This window comes from Mauremys reevesii, linkage group 6 (genome assembly GCF_016161935.1).
Source record: "Mauremys reevesii isolate NIE-2019 linkage group 6, ASM1616193v1, whole genome shotgun sequence".
NCBI lineage: Eukaryota > Metazoa > Chordata > Testudines > Geoemydidae > Mauremys > Mauremys reevesii.
In genome coordinates this window covers 45136108-45153983 of record NC_052628.1, presented here as the reverse complement: position 1 = coordinate 45153983, position 17876 = coordinate 45136108, and the positions used below count along the sequence as shown (strand labels likewise).

At 39.0% G+C, this 17876-nt stretch overlaps 1 protein-coding gene across 7 annotated transcripts in view; it reads left to right on the top strand.

Moving 5' to 3' along the window:
• Positions 1-45: 45 nt before the first annotated feature.
• Positions 46-17876, top strand: part of HMGCR (3-hydroxy-3-methylglutaryl-CoA reductase) — a 30026-nt gene continuing 12195 nt past the window's right edge. Inside the window, exons 1-10 of one of the 7 annotated variants that reach the window (XM_039544030.1) lie at positions 67-169; positions 4693-4774; positions 7777-7963; positions 8362-8473; positions 10034-10121; positions 10388-10472; positions 13031-13136; positions 15336-15442; positions 17167-17283; positions 17536-17687. In XM_039544030.1, coding sequence (XP_039399964.1) covers positions 7799-7963; positions 8362-8473; positions 10034-10121; positions 10388-10472; positions 13031-13136; positions 15336-15442; positions 17167-17283; positions 17536-17687 — 932 coding nt within the window. In that variant the 5' untranslated portion in view covers positions 67-169; positions 4693-4774; positions 7777-7798. The other 6 variants (XM_039544029.1, XM_039544027.1, XM_039544028.1 and 3 more) reach the window with 6 other exon arrangements.

Sequence of the window (17876 nt, the reverse complement as noted above, 5' to 3'; positions counted from 1 at the left end):
CGCCCGCCATTGGTTGTGCGATCGGGCGATGGCGGCGGCCCGGGTGTCGCGCGCTGGGGTTGTCCTTGTCGCTGCGTGTGCGGCTTGCTCAGTCTGCTGCGGCACTGCGCGCGAGAGGCGAGAGGAGGGCAGCAGCTGCAAGCGCGAGCTCCATCAGGCACGTCCAGCGGTGAGTGGGGCCCGGGGAGAAGGGTCAGAATTTCCATCAGGCGGGGTGAGGACTGGCCTTTTTACGACACTGGCCCTTCCGCACCGGGGGACCGGGACCGCCTAGGCCTGATTTAAAGGTGCAGAAAGAGCGGCTGCGGTGAGTGGGTCCTGTCCCTGCTAGTGTTCGCCCCCTCCCCGAGTCTGGGGCGGCTGGATAATGGCGGAAGCGCCCGTGGCCACTGCCGGAGGGACGTGGCTGGCAGCTGCTCGCTCCTCCGACGTGCCCGCTCCGGCGCGCGGCCGTGCCCTGGGCAGCGCCGCAGGGAAGGTCACAGCCGGAGCCCCTGGGGCGCGATCGTTCTAAGTAGCCGGGCGGAGGGAGGTGGCCGGGGCGAGAGGCCATAACGTGCCGCTGACGCACCGGCCCCTGCCCCTGCCTGCGCGGCGGGAGCTCGGGCCAGCGCCCAAACCCAGGCACCTTCACGCCGTTTGGGGGGTGGGGGGGGTGTAGAAATGGGGAAATCGTGTCGCCGATACGCGCCTGTGCCCAGGGGGATTCAGACATCACCCCCGCTGTCTGTACAGCGAGCCCCTGTTTGACTCCGCCCCGTCCGGGTTCCCATTGCTTACCCCGAGGGACCCTCTCACGGGAGCGCATCATCGGATCCAGAAGTGCAGCGCCCACGGAGCTGAGGTGGAGCCCTTGGGCGGCACCTGCTTTCCCGGTTGTAGGTTTCTGCAGTAAGATAAATAACATCTTTGTACACTGAGGTGGTGGCACTGTGAGGAATCTCCACCCCTGCATCTGTATTAATTCCCAACACATCAAATTAACATGTCTCTGCATTGTGCCTGTTTAGTGGGTCTGGCTGGCTACAAGGAATTTTTGCATACTTAAAATTGATGGGCTGCTACTAAAACTCGGTGATACATTTTTTTTTACTGGCTGTGGGGACCCATGCTGAAGACATCCATACTGTGTCAACCATCTTTTTAGCTAAGACCTGGACAGGATTTCCTTGGGAAATTGTCACTGTAACTCAATGAGTTGTACAACAGGCTTTCGCATAATATAATTAGTTCCTTCCAAGTCAAATAGCGAGAGATGCCTTGAGGCTTGTGAGATTACTCAGTGTATGACAGTTTTAAAGATAACCAGATCATATTAAGTATCAGAGGGGTAGCCTGTTAGTCTGGATCTGTAAAAGCAGCAAAGAATCCTGTGGCACCTTATAGACTAACAGACGTTTTGCAGCATGAGCTTTCGTGGGTGAATACCCACTTCTTCGGATGCAAGTCCGACTTCAAGTCCGACTTGCATCCGAAGAAGTGGGTATTCACCCACGAAAGCTCATGCTGCAAAACGTCTGTTAGTCTATAAGGTGCCACAGGATTCTTTGCTGCTTTTACAGATCATATTACTGAATGTCAGAACAATGGGATTAATAGAAAATTATATCCTTGGAATGCCACAACAAATGCCTAGCACTTTTTATGCTTTGGGACAGTTGGCTTCAGTTGCATTTTTGGAATTAATTGGTGTTGCAACTGTACTGTTTACATCATTCCTGAAAGGTAGGAGGCCTTCCACTCAGAAACTGTATCAAACACAGCATGTCCATCTTATATGCAGGCTCCAGGATGGCGCTTAAAAAAGAGGTGAATGTAGCTAAACCAGTCGGTAATAGTGACCATAATGTAATTAAATTTAACATTTATAGAGGGGATACCAAAGAAGCCTACTACAGTAGAGTTTAACTTTCAAAAGAGGAGCTACACAGAAATGAGAAAGCTAGTTAAATGGAAAATAAAAGGAAAAGTCACAAGAGAGAAATGCCTGCCAGCTGTTTGGAAACTTATTGAAAACACCATAATAGATTAATTAATAGAGGCCCCAGAATGGGAAAAAAAAATAGAGGACCAAAAAATGCCACCATGGGTAAATAAGTAAAAGAGGTGGTTAGAGGCAAAAAGGCAACTTATAAAAATTGGAAGTCAAATCCTGCTGAGAAAACTAGAAAGGAACATAAACTCTTGGCAAGCCAAGTATAAAAGTATAGTTAAACAGGCCAAAAAAGAATTTGAAGAGCAACTATCATAAGACACAAAAATGAACAACAAATTTAAGTATTTCAGAAGCAGGAAGCTTGCCAAACAGGCAGGGATGACTTGACTGAGGTGCTAAAGGAGCACTCAAGGAAGAAAAGGCTGTTGCAGAGAAGCAAAATGAATTCTTTGCATTGATCTTTACTTCAGAGGATGTGGGGGAAATTCCCACCACATGAGCTATTCTTTTTAAATGTCAAATCTGAGGAACTGTCCCAGATTGAAGTATCAGTAGAGGAGGTTTTGGAACAAATTGATTAATACTAATAAGTCACCAGAATCAGATGGTATTCAGACAAGAGTTCTGAAGGAACTCAAATATGAAATTGCAGAAATACTAACTGTGGTATGGTATCTATCACTTAAATCAGCCTCAGTACCAGATGACTGGAGGATAGCTAATTTAACTCCGATTTTAAAAAAAAAGGTTCCAGAGGCAATCCTGGCAATCACAAACTGGTAAGCCTAACTTCAGTACTAGGCAAATTGGTTGAAACTACAGTAAAATTTTGCTGGGGAAGAGTCAACACGGCTTTTGTAAAAGGAAGACATGCCTCACCATTAATGCGTTATTCTACTTGCTGCCAGAACATTTCCTTACATTTTTACTGCTATTTTTTCTTTTGTTCATCTTCTCATAGTTTCCACCTTTCAGACCTTTCTGTTCATGTGAGTGTCTATACTACATTATAAATCAATATGCTTATTATGCCATTCTATCAAGTGTTTGCAATAGTTGTATAGTTTCCCTTATAACAAGGAAGATGTATTTGTAATTAAAAATTCAAAATAAACATAGGAACATCTTAATGGTAACAAACAAAGTTTGAAATTGCCAGAATAATTTGATGCTATTATAATTTTTCTATTAAATAGTAAAAGTGTTGCAGAATATCGTGATCTCAAGGCTGCTGGGGTGGAATCCTTGCACCACTGAAATCAATGACAAAATTTTTACTTACTTTAAGAGTCAGGATTTCACCTTTGTTCTCCAAAGTAATCAAGGCTAGCAACATTCCTGAACCTCATTCCCATCAATACTTTAAAGCACTTGTACTGTTCTGAGCAAATAAAGTGACATTAATGGAAGGTTTTCCAAAGCAAATTTCACTTCAGATGCTATTTCAGACACTTAAGAGCACAGCCTAAACAAATGTTTGTGTTACCAAATGTAAGAGATCTCACTAAAATCTGTTAAGAAAAAAAATGAAATTATTTATTTGACTGGGAAAATAAATTATGCAAAATATCTAGTATTTGCTACTGTTGTACAATTAATTATTGATGATAAACACAAGGTGCCTCATTGCCAAATCTGCATAAAAGTGATTGCATCAGCCAGTGATGGGCTCCTGTTCCTAACCTAAAGACATCTTGTCATGGCATTGTTAGCTAACGGAGCTCTAACATGGCTGAATGCAGCAGCAGTCATTAAAATATGCTACTTGTTTTGTCTTCATTTAAAATAATTAACATTTTAGATGGTATCAAGATATTGAATTACGTTATTAATTTGCTTTAAGAAATTTGCATAGTTACACTAATTTGTGGCTTGAAATTAGCAAGACATGATTTTAAAAATAAGAAGCTACACTAATGTTTACTATAAATTTGAAGTTTGAGTTTTCTTGGTTTCTACTACATTTTTAGATGGTGTTGAAAAATAGAAACCTTAGAAATCTATCACCTTCCTGCCTGCCATGTTCACCCATAGCCAACTTTATTATTCTCAACACAATCAATCAAGGCTTCCTGACAAACAAGCCAACAAATAGAGGATTTTAAATCCTACCTTCTGAAAACCAGAACTGCAAAAAATCTCTACAAATTTGTCAAATCTCATCAATAGTCTCTACAGAATCATTACATTTATTTGATTTAAACTAGTTTCATACCTATAGTTTTCCAGAACTAGAAGTTTATTTAATGGATTATTGCAGAAGCTTGATTTTCTTGAAATAATGGGGAACAGTTCTGCTACTCATCAGTCTATGAAGTAGTGACCAAATGCAATAATCTACAAAGAATAAAGTATCAGTTATTATTTAAATTTATACAAGACATTAAAGAGCACCTGTGCAAAATAAGAAAGAGATTCTAGATGCCTTTGCCATATATTAAAAATGCAAGTCGACTAATACAAACAAATAAATCCTGTGGTAGCCTCCCCAAAACCTAGAAGGTAATTGGGGGTTGGGAAGAAGTACTCTTAACCAGAAAATGCAATCTGAAACATAATTAGCCAGATTGCAATTATCAAATGATGGATACCCAATCCAGTAGGTTCCCTTATTCCTGTCAAAGCTGTTCCATTTGGATAAATATATAAACAATTGCACCAGAGAGACAATGACTCTAGTCCGGTGGTTAGGGCACCCTCCTCAGAGGTGGGAGACCCTGGCTTGCTCTAAGCACTCTTTCATTATTTATCCACAGTGGAACAGCTTCAACAGGAGGGACTGAAGGAGCTCCATCTTGGAAAGCTCACAGCTCAGTGGTTAGAGTACTCTCCTGAGAGGTGAGAAAACACTTGTTCAAATTGTTTCTCCCTCATTAGCAGAGAGGGGGAATTGAATCTGCATCACCGGCAAATGCTTAAACCACTAGCCAAAATGCTACATGCTGAAGGTGGGGGGTGAGGATAGGCACCATCACCTCCTCTGGCTCTTTTGCGTGGTGTTAGTCAGGCACCTAACTCATTCCTGCAAGAAACACCACACCTGACTCCAGCAAAGATGTGCCTGTGGGTAGATTGCTAAAAAGAGATAGGCTTCTCTCTACAGCACAGACTTAGACACCTATCTGTGAGAGAGGGTTGGGGCGTAGCACCCCTCTGGCTATTGGCTAACTTAGGTGGCTCTTTGCCTTGCCTCGGGCTTTTTTGGATTGTATTCTAAGACCTCGCTCTCTCCCCTTTATTGTATAGGGAGCGTATGTGCCTAGAGTGGCTTTTTGGATCTCAGTGATGTTCCTGTGATTTTCTAGGCACCTAAATATTAGGTGCCATGATGCTCAGCATTGGAATGCCTATATTCCTTTGTGGATCACACCCTAAATGATTATAAAGGCCAGCATGGGCTCAGTTGAAGGGAAATGGAAGAGAGAAGCTAGAGGAAGGGACAGGCTCCTTGTCCACGTTTGCTGACCCCTCAAAGAATGCTTGGATATATAAATACAGGCAGAGCTCATGCATAATTAACAATTCTTAACTCACACAAAAATGCTGCAGAGTCCTCCGTCTATGCAGGAGGATGAAGAAAAATATTTTAGTGCTAGAACCCACCCCTGTGATTAAGAGATGCACTTGGACAGAAGAAGAGTCTGCCAGCTGCTGAGGCCCTCGCCTCGTCAGCCTACAGTTAAGCATTTTTGCAGGCTGGTTTATGCCTCCCTGTTGACTGACTGCAGCATTTCTGGTGTCTGAGGAGATATGGGTTGTGAAGAAGGCATATCACTTCCCTGGAGGGGGAGAGTTGCTGCTTCTAATTTCTATTAATGTGGGTGGTTTTTTTTTAATTGTGTTATGGAAATGCGTAGAGGCCCCAATCCACAGTCCTCAAAGTCACATAATGAAAAGATGTTCCGTGGCCTAGTGATCTTAGAATCTAAGTACTGATTAACTTTAAGGTATCAAATATTTTTTAAAAATTCATCTTAGACATTTAAAATTAATTTATTTCATGTCATGGAAAAATAACCCACAAACTCCAGTAGTACTTGTCACAATAACAACCCTAAGGTTCAATGAAATTCTGGTTCTAACTACGTAGCCTTAAACAGGGGTAAACATCTCTGAAGAGTTTGAAATCCAAAAGTAATAAACAGCAAAGAAGGTGGGATGTGGTTTTCATAGTTGAAGGATTTACAGAATAGGTGAGTCTTTTGGAGGATAGGGAGGCCTCTTGGTGAATGTTAACTAAGCATGTTAAAAGAATAATGTGACGACGAAAGGCAGCTCTGAAAAGTTTGTGAAAGAGGTAAAAGATACTGGAGAAGCTTGGGCAGAACATTGGTTGTGGAAGGGGATTAATATTTAGATGAAGAAATAGTGCCTTGAATTTGGTTTGGAAGCTAGTAATGGATATTGAGAGATGTGGAGAAGACAAGAGTCAGAGTAGTATGAGAGGAAAATAACCTTCACAGCAGCAATTTGGATGGTTTGAAGTGGTGGGTGTGATGAGAGGCAGGTAGGCTAGAGGGGGAATTAGTGTAGCTGAGTTGAAGACGATTAAGGTTTTAACAGGAAGAATTAAAAGATAGGATAGACTTTTAGTGGGATTTATAGAGAGGGAAGGTACAGTATTTGGTAAGGGCCTGAATACAGAGGAGGAAAGAAAGAAAAGTCAAAATGGCTTCAGTTGGGTGCTGTGGAGGATGGTGTGTGTTGTCAACATTGGTGGAGAAGTGAGCCAGAGGAGGAGGGTGAGGAGGAAAGATACCTCAAATCTGAGGGTGTCAATAAGGTGTCCAAGGGATGTTTGAGCTGCTGATGGAGATGCAGAAATGGAGAGAGGGTGAAAAGTCAGGATAGAGTGGTAGATTTAGCAGTGGTGAGTATGAAGATAATGCAGTAGTTGAGACTGTTTGGAGTGAATGAGGCCAACCAAATGGAGAGTGTAGAAGAGTAGTCAAATATGCTTGTTGAGATTCTAAATGAAGATGCAATTCCCCCCAAAGAAATATTGAAAGAGAGGTCATTGAGATAAGAACTTGAGGCCTCATCTACACTGAGGTTTTTGTGAAAATCTCCCACTGCTACAGTACCAGTAGTGGCAGTGCTAACATGGAATGGCAGGTTGCACTTTGATCACAGTAGCATTTATTACACATGGTTAGATGATGTAGTGTAGCTCAAACACCAGTGTTTTTAACACCGACTCCAACCATTGCTAGCACAAAAACCGTCTGGAGAGTTCAAAGTCACTGAAAGCCATTGAGGAGAATATGTGGAGGATGAAGGAGTTGACTGTAACAACGGCAGAGGTCAGATCAAAGTAGGGTGACCAGATGTCCTGATTTTATAGGGACAGTCCCGATACTTGGAGCTTTGTCTTATATAGGTGCCTATTATCCTCCTCTCCCCGATTTTTCACACTTGCTATCTGGTCACCCTAGGTCAAAGAGAACAAGGATAGAATAGAACTGGCCAGAGGTAAGAGGTTAGTAAAATTTGTAAATGGGTTTCAGTGGATGGAAGAGTACAAAGGTGAGATTGGAAAAGAAGAAATCCAGGGGCTTTGAGTAGATCTCTTTGAGGAAAAAAAGGCAATGGACTGCTTGCTGGTGAGGTAGGAAGCTGACTTTTTTCATGTTTTGGAGAATCTGGAGAAACAGATAGATTAGATGTTTTCAGAACAGGAGAGGCAAATACATATTTGGAGATGGAAGGGAGATTCCTTAGCGTCTTAAAACATACAGACTTGATGAGAAGTAGTAGCTTGGAGGAAATTATACAATGCTCATTCTTTTTCCATTTTTTGAACTTAATTATACTAAATTTTCTTTTGTTGCATGTTCTAGGTGTAGAAAAACAAACTTGAAAATGCTGTCTAGACTCTTTCGAATGCATGGCCTTTTTGTAGCCTCTCATCCATGGGAAGTCATTGTGGGGACTGTGACTCTCACCATCTGTATGATGTCCATGAAGATGTTCACTGGCAATGATAAGATCTGTGGCTGGAATTATGAATGCCCAAAACTTGAAGAAGTAAGAAGTTAAATTTATTTTGAAATAGTTACTCTACTACTTAACCTTGAAACTACTGTTAAAATGCAGATTTTTCTCATAGAATAAGCGCAAATGGAGGGAAATGGCCTAAAATGTTAGAAATGAAGTAATTCTCCTCATACTAGCCACCATGGAAAGGAATGTCTGCATAATTTACCCATTTTTGATGTGGACAGCCATAAGTAGTTAGTAGACAGTGTGACACAGCAGGTCTTTGTTAAATTGAGCTTTTAATCATAAGACACTTGGTGGACTAGAAACGCTTGGCATTAAGACTTCTACAGCTTCAATAATTTAAATTTATGGTACTTTTAATTGTTAAACTTTCATTGGTTTTTAATATAAGAGCCAACTAAAGCCATCTTTATTTCAAACAGGACGTTCTGAGCAGCGACATCATAATCCTGACAATCACACGCTGTATAGCAATCCTTTACATATACTTCCAGTTTCAGAATCTAAGGCAGCTTGGATCAAAATATATTTTGGGTAGAGTATCTTATTTTGTATTTATTATTTGTTATCTTAGTTTCTTAGTTGTAGAATAGTGTTAATGAATGTTAGAACATAAATGGTCACATATATAGTGGAATCAATCTGCCCCTCTAATAGGTAGAAAGATGAACATTTCAATATTGCTTAAAAGTGAAATGATTCTTTATTAAAATTTTGACTGTCTCACAAGTTTGGAAAGACAGAAGTGAGGTGCGAGTATATAACTGTTGTTTTAAAAAATGTAATTATTGAAGTGTGTATTAACAAACTTGAAATAATTACCACTTCTGTGAGATCATCCTCTCAGATTTCTCATTAAGTCCCTTTTTCCAGTGAGTAACTAGGAGATTTGTGGCTTGGATTCCTCAGGATCTTTAATTTTGTTAAAATGCAGCACTAATGACACTTATGAATAGCCATAAACTGTGATTCTCTTTGGGGAATCTTACAATTTAAAAAAAAAAAGAGTATTCACATTTAAATCCCAGTTCATCAGAACTTTGTACGTGCTTGTGATTTTCACATAGATTGACAAGAAAGAACTGAAATTTGCGAAGAAAATGGAGGAATTTCTCCAAAGAGCATGTTCTTTCAAATGTTCTTATTAAAGGGCCAAAAAGACTAGTGTGTACTGAAACTAGCCAAAGGCAAATACATTTCCCTTAGACTGAACTCCAGCCCCCACCCATTGTCTTTTCTGCCCTCATCATACAACCATAAGAGTTTTAAAACTGGATTTTGTTTATACATTTATCCCCTTGGTAATTTCTTTACTCTGTAGTTAGTTAATTAAAAACAAGCTATATTTAATTCAATCTGGAATTGATGGTTAATTTAAATTTTGTATTTTAAAGCTCTTTTGTCTTATGTGTTAATTCAGAAGGAATTTAAACTTCCAATTAAACAATTATCTTCAAACATTATTTCAGTGATTGAGAAATAGTGGAAATCAGAAAGTAGATTAAAATGTGGTCCTAGGACTTGAAACATCTTTTTGAAAAGACAAACCAAACCCATAGTATTAACAGTGAAATCTTATCCAAAGAAAATACAATCTGAAAAGCTGAAGCAAAGCTAAACATCTTCATTAACCATTTTAATTCTGTATTTTACATGTGTACAATAAGCATGCATTTGTCATGCTGCCTGGGGCTTACTCGCTAATAACAGAAAAATAAATACTTTACCATGATCATTCATAAATGATAGGGTTGGAAATGTCCTCTCCCTTCATCATATTCAGCCACTGGTTTTAAGTGGGATTTCTGGCCTCTTTAGTAAAATATATATAATCTGAACTAAACCCATCTCTCCCAAACAGAGATTAAATTGGAGCACTGTATTGAAAAGTCCCTCTTGGCTATTGTAGCAGTTAAACACTCGAGTCAGAGATACTTGTTTATTGCTGCAAAAGAGAACATTAGAGTGTAATTATCATATGAAAAAGGTCCTTTGGAAGAAGGAGAAAGTTAGTTTGTAAAATGTTTGGGTTTCAGTGCCTTCTTATTTTAGTCTGGAATGATCTAAAAATGCAACTCTTACAATTTTTTTAAGGTATTGCTGGCCTCTTCACAATCTTCTCAAGTTTTGTTTTCAGTACAGTGGTGATTCACTTCCTAGATAAAGAATTGACAGGCTTGAAGTAAGTATTGCATATTTTCAGGTTTTTAAAAATTTAAGTGGCTTGAAATCCTTATGCATATGTTAAATCATTTTTTAATTCTAATATAAAGTGTGGCTCATTCTGGTCTAAATTATGTAAAGATCTGTAATTGATAGATTAGCATGATTAGCCACTGCTTCAAAAAAAGTTTGATTTTTCCATTGTGTATAACGGACAAGTTTGGTTTTTTTAAACCTAATGTTATTGGATCATTAATGTGTTCTTCTGTGTCTCTCTTGTTTCAGTGAAGCTTTACCATTTTTCCTGCTTCTGATTGATCTTTCCAGAGCCAGTGCATTAGCCAAATTTGCACTCAGTTCCAACTCACAGGTCAGCCTTGCTTTTTATAATGTAGCTATTGAATTTAACATCTGAGTATTAATGCCTCATGAGACATATATACATGAACAAAAATATACATAGTAATGCTAGGTCAAGTGTTCCTACATAATCCTACAAACACTTAAGTGAATAGTTTTATTGAAGTCATTTGAATTAGTCAGGTGAGTAAAGTTACTCATGTGCATCAGTGTGCTTACAAGATCAGGCCGTGTGACTGTAGTGGAAACAATATTAGCAATGCTGTTTAGTGAGTCTACAGTTCCCAGACAAAAACTTCATTAGAATGAAGTAAAAAGAATGGAAGTACACAGGTACAGTCATCTGAACAAACTTAATAAAATAGTGTAAAATGTACATTGATACTGCAGAGCATGAAGTAGGATTTTTGTTAGCATCAAGGCACTGTGAGGCATCTGTTTTGGAACTCCATATCTAATATTTGTGCAAGTCCAAATCAGTGTCCTCTCCCATCTCCTGGATTTGAACTGTGTCAAGAACCTTTGCTTTTTTCGAAGATATGAAAATGTAAGAATGGCCATCCAGCACCATGAATAGCTAACAGGATATAATACTAATTATGAGTACAGCAGATGGCCTAAATTCCACCAGGATTTCTCACTACTAGGAGTGTCCTACATGCAATTAGTGCAGAATAGGTTTCTGGAATTTTTAAGATAAGAGTTTACATGTTTAAAAAATAAAAAATTAGTAAATCCTTAGTCAGTTCTCTCAGGCATGTTAGTGATTTTCAGTGCCGGATCTTTGCTCTATTTTGTCAAACTTTCATCTTATTCCATACCCAGGTCTGAGACTACTGTTGTGATTCTGATTCCATTATAGTGAATCTGTATAGCTCTGTCAAACAGCTAATTAAATCCCTCAACACTAGTTTTTACAGCCTGTTAATGCTAATGCCCTGTAAATGATACAGCATTTTAATAAGGTTCAGGCTTTTGGATATTGATACATTTTAAATCTAAGAATCTAGATTTAATGCTTCTTGTGGAGGAAGGAAGGTTCCTATTTGTCCTTAACTACAGTACATGCTGTCTGTAATGAACCTCTGGGGATCCATTTGTTCATTACAGCCAGGAGTTCATTATAGTGAAAGAGCTCTGCTTGGGGGAGGGGGCAGCTGACGCCTCGAGCCTGGCAGTGGCAGCTGATAGCTCCTTTGGCCCCGCTATCTAACTTGCCTCCTTATTGTTGTAAGAACTAATGTTTCTAAAATGAATTACATGCTAGGGATTACTAGTCTTTTTTAACTACAAACAGGCAAAGAAACTTCTACTTACATTTTTCTTTTCTATGATTTTTATCTTCATTGGCACTAGAGAAGATTTTTGTTTTAGGAAATGTAGCTCCTTTGGCCCCGCAGGGGTTTGGGGTGGGGAGGTGACAGCTCCTCCGGCCTTGGGAGAGGGGGATGACAGCTCCTCCAGCCCGCAGGGCTGCGGTGGGGCACTGAGCTCTGACTGGGGCCAAGGAAGCTGTCAGGCCCTGGGGCTCCAGGTGGGATTCAGGGACTGGGTTCACCAGAGTCCAAGGTTTGTTATTGTGTACGGCATTATAGCGAGGGTGTACTGTAGTTTCATTTTTTTTTTAAATGTCCTGAGTATACAAATTATTATTTTTTCATAATGGGGATATATCTGCATACAAACATACCCCAGTAGAATTGCCTTTTTATTATTGAAGACATGAGTGGCTTTTTAAAAAGTTGATTATACAAATAGTAGGACAAAAAGGAAAGATGCGTTAGTAACATAGCTTTGATCTGCAATATTCTAGGTTTTAGTATAGAAAGTACAGTCATTAAACTATTTAAAAACTACTAAACTACTTTAAAAGGATCAGAAGTCAAGTAGACTCATGCATAGACTTTAAGTGTTCACTGATTTTTATCTTAACAAAACTTTGTGTCCTAGTCTCTTTAATAAATATTATCAAAAGTCTATCTCAATTAACTTAAGAAATTTAGAATAACTCCCAGCTAAGGATGAAGAGCTGTACAGTCATTAATCAGATTACATAAATGGTGAAACAATACAAGTTATTATCAAAGCTTAACATCTTGAAGTAATTAAATGATTAAAGAACAAAATCAGCCTTAAGAGAATGTGAGAAATGAACCTATGTGTCTGTATTAGGCCATATATTCACATACAATATGCATTTGTATAATCAAGGCGTTAAACCTTTTTAATCCTCACTTTATTAATCATGATTGAAGCTCTTTTTTATGGGAGCTCATATACCTACCCTTGGACCTAACGGCTCTTTTATCATGTTGTGAGGGGTTGGGTAAGAAATGTTAAGAACGGCGAGTCTGCTTGACTTGTGCCTGCCTTTTCCACATTTTATCTGAATCCTACCTTTTTGCTTGATCACCGTGATCTACAGTTCACTTCCTCTACACAAATCAAAAGTTGATGTGATTCATCCCATTCTCTGTCAGAGAGCTGTCTGTTGGTGTAACTTCACAAACACATCACTGTTTGCATTTTGTCTTTATTTTAACTGAGGGAAATTCCTGTGTTTTTTAGGATGAAGTAAGAGAAAATATTTCACGGGGAATGGCAATTCTAGGTCCTACATTTACGCTTGATGCCCTTGTTGAGTGTCTTGTGATTGGTGTTGGTACTATGTCAGGTGAGTAATATAGTCAAGAGTCTAGTTATCTCAAGCTAAAAAAAGAAAGAATTCACAGCGAAGGTGTCAATTATCTCCTGGTCCTCAAACAATAGATGTTCTTACTGGTCCTATTTCAGTGTCTTGGCACAATTAGGGAGATATAGTCATTGCCTATATTTTGAATTGACTTGCTTTTTGTTATCTTAAAACAGATGTGAATAGTATTGCAGGTGCTGATGACATGAAGGAAAATGCAGATTTCTATTGAATTCTTGTAGGACACTGCATGGGTGCAAGGCTCTCTTGCACAGATCACTTTACAGGGTTGGGGTCTTATTTTGTATGCTATTCTCTTACTATTTTGGGATGAACTGAAATCTCCCACTATAGCAGAACTTATTTACGCTTTCAGTACAGATGTATGAAATAACAATAACTTGCCTCCTTATTGTTGTAAGAACTAATGTTTCTAAAATGAATTACATGCTAGGGATTACTAGTCTGTTTTAACTACAAACAGGCAAAGAAACTTCTACTTACATTTTTCTTTTCTATGATTTTTATCTTCATTGGCACTAGAGAAGATTTTTGTTTTAGGAAATGTAGCTACTAAGTAGACAAAGTAGGAGCTTTTCAGATGTAAATAATTCAGCTGTTTTTAAAATAAATAAACTGCGAGTCATAAATCTACAATAAGGGCTAAATGCAATTTTTCAGTTTTTAAAATTTATCTGTCTTACTTACTGGCATTGAATGCCACTCACAGAACTTTAAAGATGCCCTGCCAAGGAATCTCTCTCTTTTTTTAATTCATTTTTTAATGGGTTTGAACACTTTTGTGCTTCTTTATGATGTATGAATAGGGTCTGAAACTGTGTGTTTGTTTGTTTGTTTTTAAGGTCTTTCCTCCCTGCTTGTTTACCTTTAGAAACATCAGGCGTGTTCACTTGGTCTTTTGTGGTTTTGCTGTGGGACTTACTGGATATTTCAGAGGATTTATGCTTTTAGCTCTCAGATCTTAATCAAAGAAGTTAAGATTATGAATCTGTAACTTGGATGTCTTTTGTCCAAAATATTAATAGTTTATGCTAACAAAAATATTGTTTAAACAGTCTGACTAAAAATTCCTTCCCCTCAGTTTTTCAGGTTTCAGTCCTACTACTGTTGATGACATCATTTCATTAGCTCTCCAGCCCTCACAGAGTCTTCTAGGCTAGACAGGATCTGAATTTCTAATGTAAAAACAGTTTTGGTGGGATGGGTTGGAAAAACCTTTCCGGCTACTTTTGTACATCAGAAAAGTGCACAAAACTACTCCCCCTCCCGCCCCGAGACCAGGTGGGTGAGGTAATATCTTTTATTGGACCAACTTCTGTTGCTGAGAGAGACAAGGTTTTGAGCCACACAGAGCTCTTCTTCATGTTCTGTCATCTTTAACCTTGAAAGCATATTTAAACCCGCCCATCTCAACCCCCTAGTTCTAAGTTTCAGCTCAGTGTGATTTAAATATACCTTTAGAAAAACTACCTAATGAAAACTTCAGTTCTCTTCTATTTACAGAAATGCTCCTGGGGCAGACTAATTCTGAAAATATTCATAACATTTAATATCGCTTCGAAATGTTTTTTAGTTATAAAGCAAAGTTCAGAAGGAAGATCAGTAACTGCTCATATGTGCAATGCTTACAAGAGAGTAGCCACAGATCAGTACTTTGCCTGACTCCTTCAATACATGTCTGACTACCTCTGCCCAAATATCACAGATTAAAGTTTACTTTGAAATCAACTTCTGGTAGACAGATGAATGAGGAGTCACAATCTGAAGCCTGCAAACTTAGAACCAGTCCTTCATTGAGAGCTTTAAAATACTAATGCTAATTTACACTTTAAATAAGATGACAGTATTGTTCTTCAAGGTACACCTTACAGTGTAGGTCCTAATTTTGCATTTGTAGATCCTAATCTTGCATTTGTATTTCAACATCAATACATTATAAATATTTAATGTATTGATGTTGAAATACAAATGCAAGATCACCCTTGCTTAATGTGCTCACTTTTCGCAATCTAGGGATGGGATAGTCAGTCCTTTTATGATATAGAAAGTCAGCTTAATGTTGTTGTGCCACCATTGTGATACCTTTTCAGCATAAAGAAAGCACATTGTGTAAGATGTAAACACAAAATGTAAGAATGTTTATGCCTCTTTTTAATGTAGGAGTGCGACAGCTTGAAATCATGTGCTGCTTTGGCTGCATGTCTGTTCTTGCCAACTACTTTGTCTTCATGACTTTCTTTCCAGCATGTGTCTCCTTGGTATTAGAGGTAAGACCAGTTCAAGATGGCATCAGTAGTATAAGAGCATGTTGGCCTAATGCTGGTGTCCTATTTTTCTTTGTATAGCTATTAATTTAAAATGAGAGAGAACAATTTAATATGACACCAACCTTCACAATTTATATCCTATTATACATTTATTTCTTTGTTCAAGAGGAGTCATAATCGAAGTTATAACTTGCATGGTTGTGGTCAGAGGTGAAAGTAAGCTGGACCGGCTTCTCTGGTGGTGATTTAAAGGTCCTAGAGCTCCGGCCCCTGCGGGGAGCCCAGGGCCTTTTAAAGCACCGCCCGAGTCCCGCTGCTGGAGCTCCGGTGGTGCTTTAAAGGGCCCGGGGCTCCCAGCAGCGGCCAGAGCCCTGGGCCCTTTAAATCACTGCCAGCGCCCTGCCGCCACTACCCCAGGGTACCCAGGTGATTTTAAATCTTGAACAGCCCCGCCTCTTCCGGTTGAGGCCACACCCTGCTCAGGAGTACCGGAAAGTCCTTTAAATTACTTTCACCCCTGGTTGTGGTATATCTGGAACAAAATCATATGTCATGTACAGTAGTTTTTAGATGTTGAAAATAATAGTAATCTTCCAATTATCAATATTTAAAACTTACAGTTGTTTTTTGTGTGTGTTCAACTTTATTCTGCAATAGCTTCTAAACAAATAAGGTTATTGAATATTCCCTGTATACATACGTATACCTCTAATGAACATGAATGAACGGTGTGCTTGGAGGAATAAATTTCTCATAAAAACAGAGAGAAGTTATGTCCTGGGTAATATCCCCTTTTACAATTAATTTTGGAGCAGAATAGTGCATAAATTATATAGTTTCTTGTACTACAGTTCCAGTAATTAATTTGAAAGGTCAACATTCCCATTTATATGATGCCCTTTAGTTTTCAGTGTAATGTTCAGGCACAGTCTTATGCTTGGAAACGCTGGGGATCATATTTTGAGATCTGCATCAGTGTTAATCTTGATTTTTGGATATTTGATTTACAGGCATTATGACTTAAAATTTGTTGCCTAATGTTACACTCCTGCATTTGTATTTAAGCACCTAAGTGGCATGGAGTTTGTTTTGTTCTCTTCAGAACTGCTGGGCAGCTCTCACTCTTGCTCAAACAGACTTCAGTGAGATTTGTGGATGCTCAGCTTCTCTGAAAATTGAGCCAGTTCCAGGCCCCAATTCAGGAAAGCACATGCTTAAATCTTTTCCTGAATGAGGAGGCTTTTGTGAACCAAGGCCTTATTTATTTTATGGACTTAAGGGCTTAACTTTAGACACACAAGTTTGAACATTTTGGGCTGTGCGCCTCCTGCTTGGGTTTTAAATTTTCTCTTTGGTTCCTGTATTCCCACTGAGTCTTCAGTGGATCAAATGTAACTACAGGCTTGTGTACAGGAGAAAGTTCAACCAGTTAACTAAAGGTTAACTAAAGGTGTGATTTGTAAATGATTTAGTTAAATTGGTGCAAAAGGCTGCATGGACACTCTTATTGTGGCTTAACAAGCCAGTTTTAAACCAAAAAGAAAGTGCCCACATAGGTGGTTGCACTGGTTTAAAAACTGACTTAGATTAAACTGGTACAACTTTCTTGTGTTGACAGAGCCTTAGTAATCAAATTCTCTAGTGACATAATAGTAAAAAGTTTGCTTGCTTCTCTATTGCTTCGGATATATGCACTGAACAGGGTCTTTTGTTTTTCCTTGTAGCTTTCTCGTGAAAGTCGTGAGGGGCGTCCCATATGGCAACTTAGTCATTTTGCCCGTGTTTTGGAAGAAGAAGAAAACAAACCAAACCCTGTAACTCAGAGGGTTAAAATGATTATGGTATGTGGGCTTTTCCCCTTTCTTTAGAGAAAAGCAACCATATAATTGAATGTATGCATAAATATTTCTCTGTTACTGTCAAGTTATATTCCCTGCCTGTTGTCGACACCGGCCTTTGGTTTTAAACCTAGGAGGGCATGGGAGAGTAAAAAAAATAAAGTATATATATTTTTTTAATTGCTACTTGTTACTAGATTTGCTGGCTAGTTACAGCTGAAATGGTTTCACTTTTTTCTCTCTCTCCTTTTTAAGTCTCTAGGTCTGGTTCTTGTTCATGCTCACAGTCGCTGGATAGCAGAACCATCTACTCAAAACAGCACAGCAGAAAATTCAGTAGGAATGGATGAAAATGCACCAAAGAGAATTGAACCTAATGTTTCTCTATGGCAATTTTATCTTTCTAGGTGGGTGAATATCTTGGTCCTTCTAAGTATTCTGTTGCATCTTCCACTGACTGAGGCTTATTCTCTGGTGCTTTCAGGTTAATTTGTAAGGCAGAGTACTTTGCAAAGCAGCCATAAACCCATCTGCTCTGGCCACTGTAGGATTCCCTACATATGGAGATCCTTGTGTGACACGGCATTCCATAGTCA